Here is a 1,448-nt window from a genome sequence, read left to right on the forward strand (position 1 = left end):
TTTTAATAGAAATGGCACCAAGAGATAAAGTTGTTAAATATTTTAGGACTTCTCAAATTGTTTTAATTTTTCAATTTTTGTTTTTAATAAAAACAACTGTTTATTGTAAAAAAAAAAGGAAAAAAAACTCTGAAGGAGCACATGTTTAGAAGAGTGAAAAGTTAGCTCTTCTTTCTATTTCTCTGCTTTCGTTTTTCTTCAATTTTACATAAAAAAGCAGGGCTAACCATTCAGGGGATGCATTTTTGGTTTATTTTATGTAGAGAATGTACAAAAATATATTTCAGATCATTTTAAACATAAAAGAATCACACTAGCCCTTTTGACTTGTCATTATGTGAATGTATACATTGTGGGATTTGTCGTGTGAACACTTAAGGCCACCTCAGCTTTCATCATGCTTTCGCCAAATTCCATATGCTATGCCATTTCCCTGATGGAGCATAATCTGATTATTTAAAATATTTTATATTCATATTGCTGTCCAGATTGACCTTTCAGGAAATGAGTGTGTATATTTGTGTGCTTGTTTTATTTTTACTGACATAGCTGAATAAAGCCACGAAGTCAATGGTTGTGTGCATGAGGTGCATACCCGTATGTCTTAAATTTTCTGTTTTTCCAAGTTATCCTTCATTAACATTATAACACCCGCTCATGATCAACAAAGTGGACCAAATAACGTGGTCCATTGGTTAAAATGATGGACCACGTAGCTTATGAGGTTATTAACATAATAATGCTCTATTTAATTTGAGAGTGAGAGAGAAATGTTTGCATGTTTCCTAGGCTACTGATCTCTTAGGCTCTTCTATCTTCTGGTGCATGGATTTCTACTAATTAGCTGTTCAGCTATAGCTAATGGGAAGAAGAGAAAGGATGATTCCTGAGAGGAGATAGATATGATCCTGTCCCTTGAAAGGTGTGAAAGATTTTAATTCTAATATTTTTTTTTCCTTCACAGTACATAGAAAATCCTTGATGGTTTCAAGATGAAGAAGTTACAGATTCAATAAGTGCCTCTCAAAATAGAATCCTATCATTTAGAATCCCACCAGACTTAACTGATCTGACAAATAAAGATTTTATCTCTATTCCATGTGAATGAGTCTCTTTGATGAGTAAAAGCTCAGTCAAAGCTAATTGGTGATGAATACATTGCTGATCCTGCTGGCAAGGAGGCTGGGAAGGCTTCTATAGGGAAGAGTTTGCATTCAAACCAAGATCTTAGGGCAATGAGATAGCTTAGCAGACTAAGCATCTGCTTAGGCAAGCACAGAGACAGGGGTTTGATCCCTGGTACCACTTGCTATGCTGGCCCTGCTGCTGGGCATGCTGAGCCGGTGACAGAGTCTTGGTGTGGTGCTGTTTACCTGTAATCCCAAAACTGTGGAGGCTGAAAACAGGAGGATCACTATGAATTTGAGCTGTGTAGTGAGACCCTGCAC

The 1,448-nt window shown here is 36.5% G+C and overlaps 1 protein-coding gene across 2 annotated transcripts in view; it reads left to right on the forward strand.

Moving 5' to 3' along the window:
* Bsph1 (binder of sperm protein homolog 1) overlaps positions 1-1,099 on the forward strand; it is a 17,372-nt gene extending 16,273 nt beyond the window's left edge. For both annotated transcript variants that reach the window (XM_004648345.2, XM_023708548.1), the window contains one exon: positions 965-1,099. In XM_004648345.2, coding sequence (XP_004648402.2) covers positions 965-971 — 7 coding nt within the window. In that variant the 3' untranslated portion in view covers positions 972-1,099. The remainder of the gene's footprint in view (positions 1-964) is intronic.
* The last annotated feature ends 349 nt before the right edge of the window (positions 1,100-1,448 follow it).

Source organism: Octodon degus, unplaced genomic scaffold, assembly GCF_000260255.1.
Source record: "Octodon degus isolate 3935 unplaced genomic scaffold, OctDeg1.0 scaffold00392, whole genome shotgun sequence".
Taxonomy (NCBI): domain Eukaryota; kingdom Metazoa; phylum Chordata; class Mammalia; order Rodentia; family Octodontidae; genus Octodon; species Octodon degus.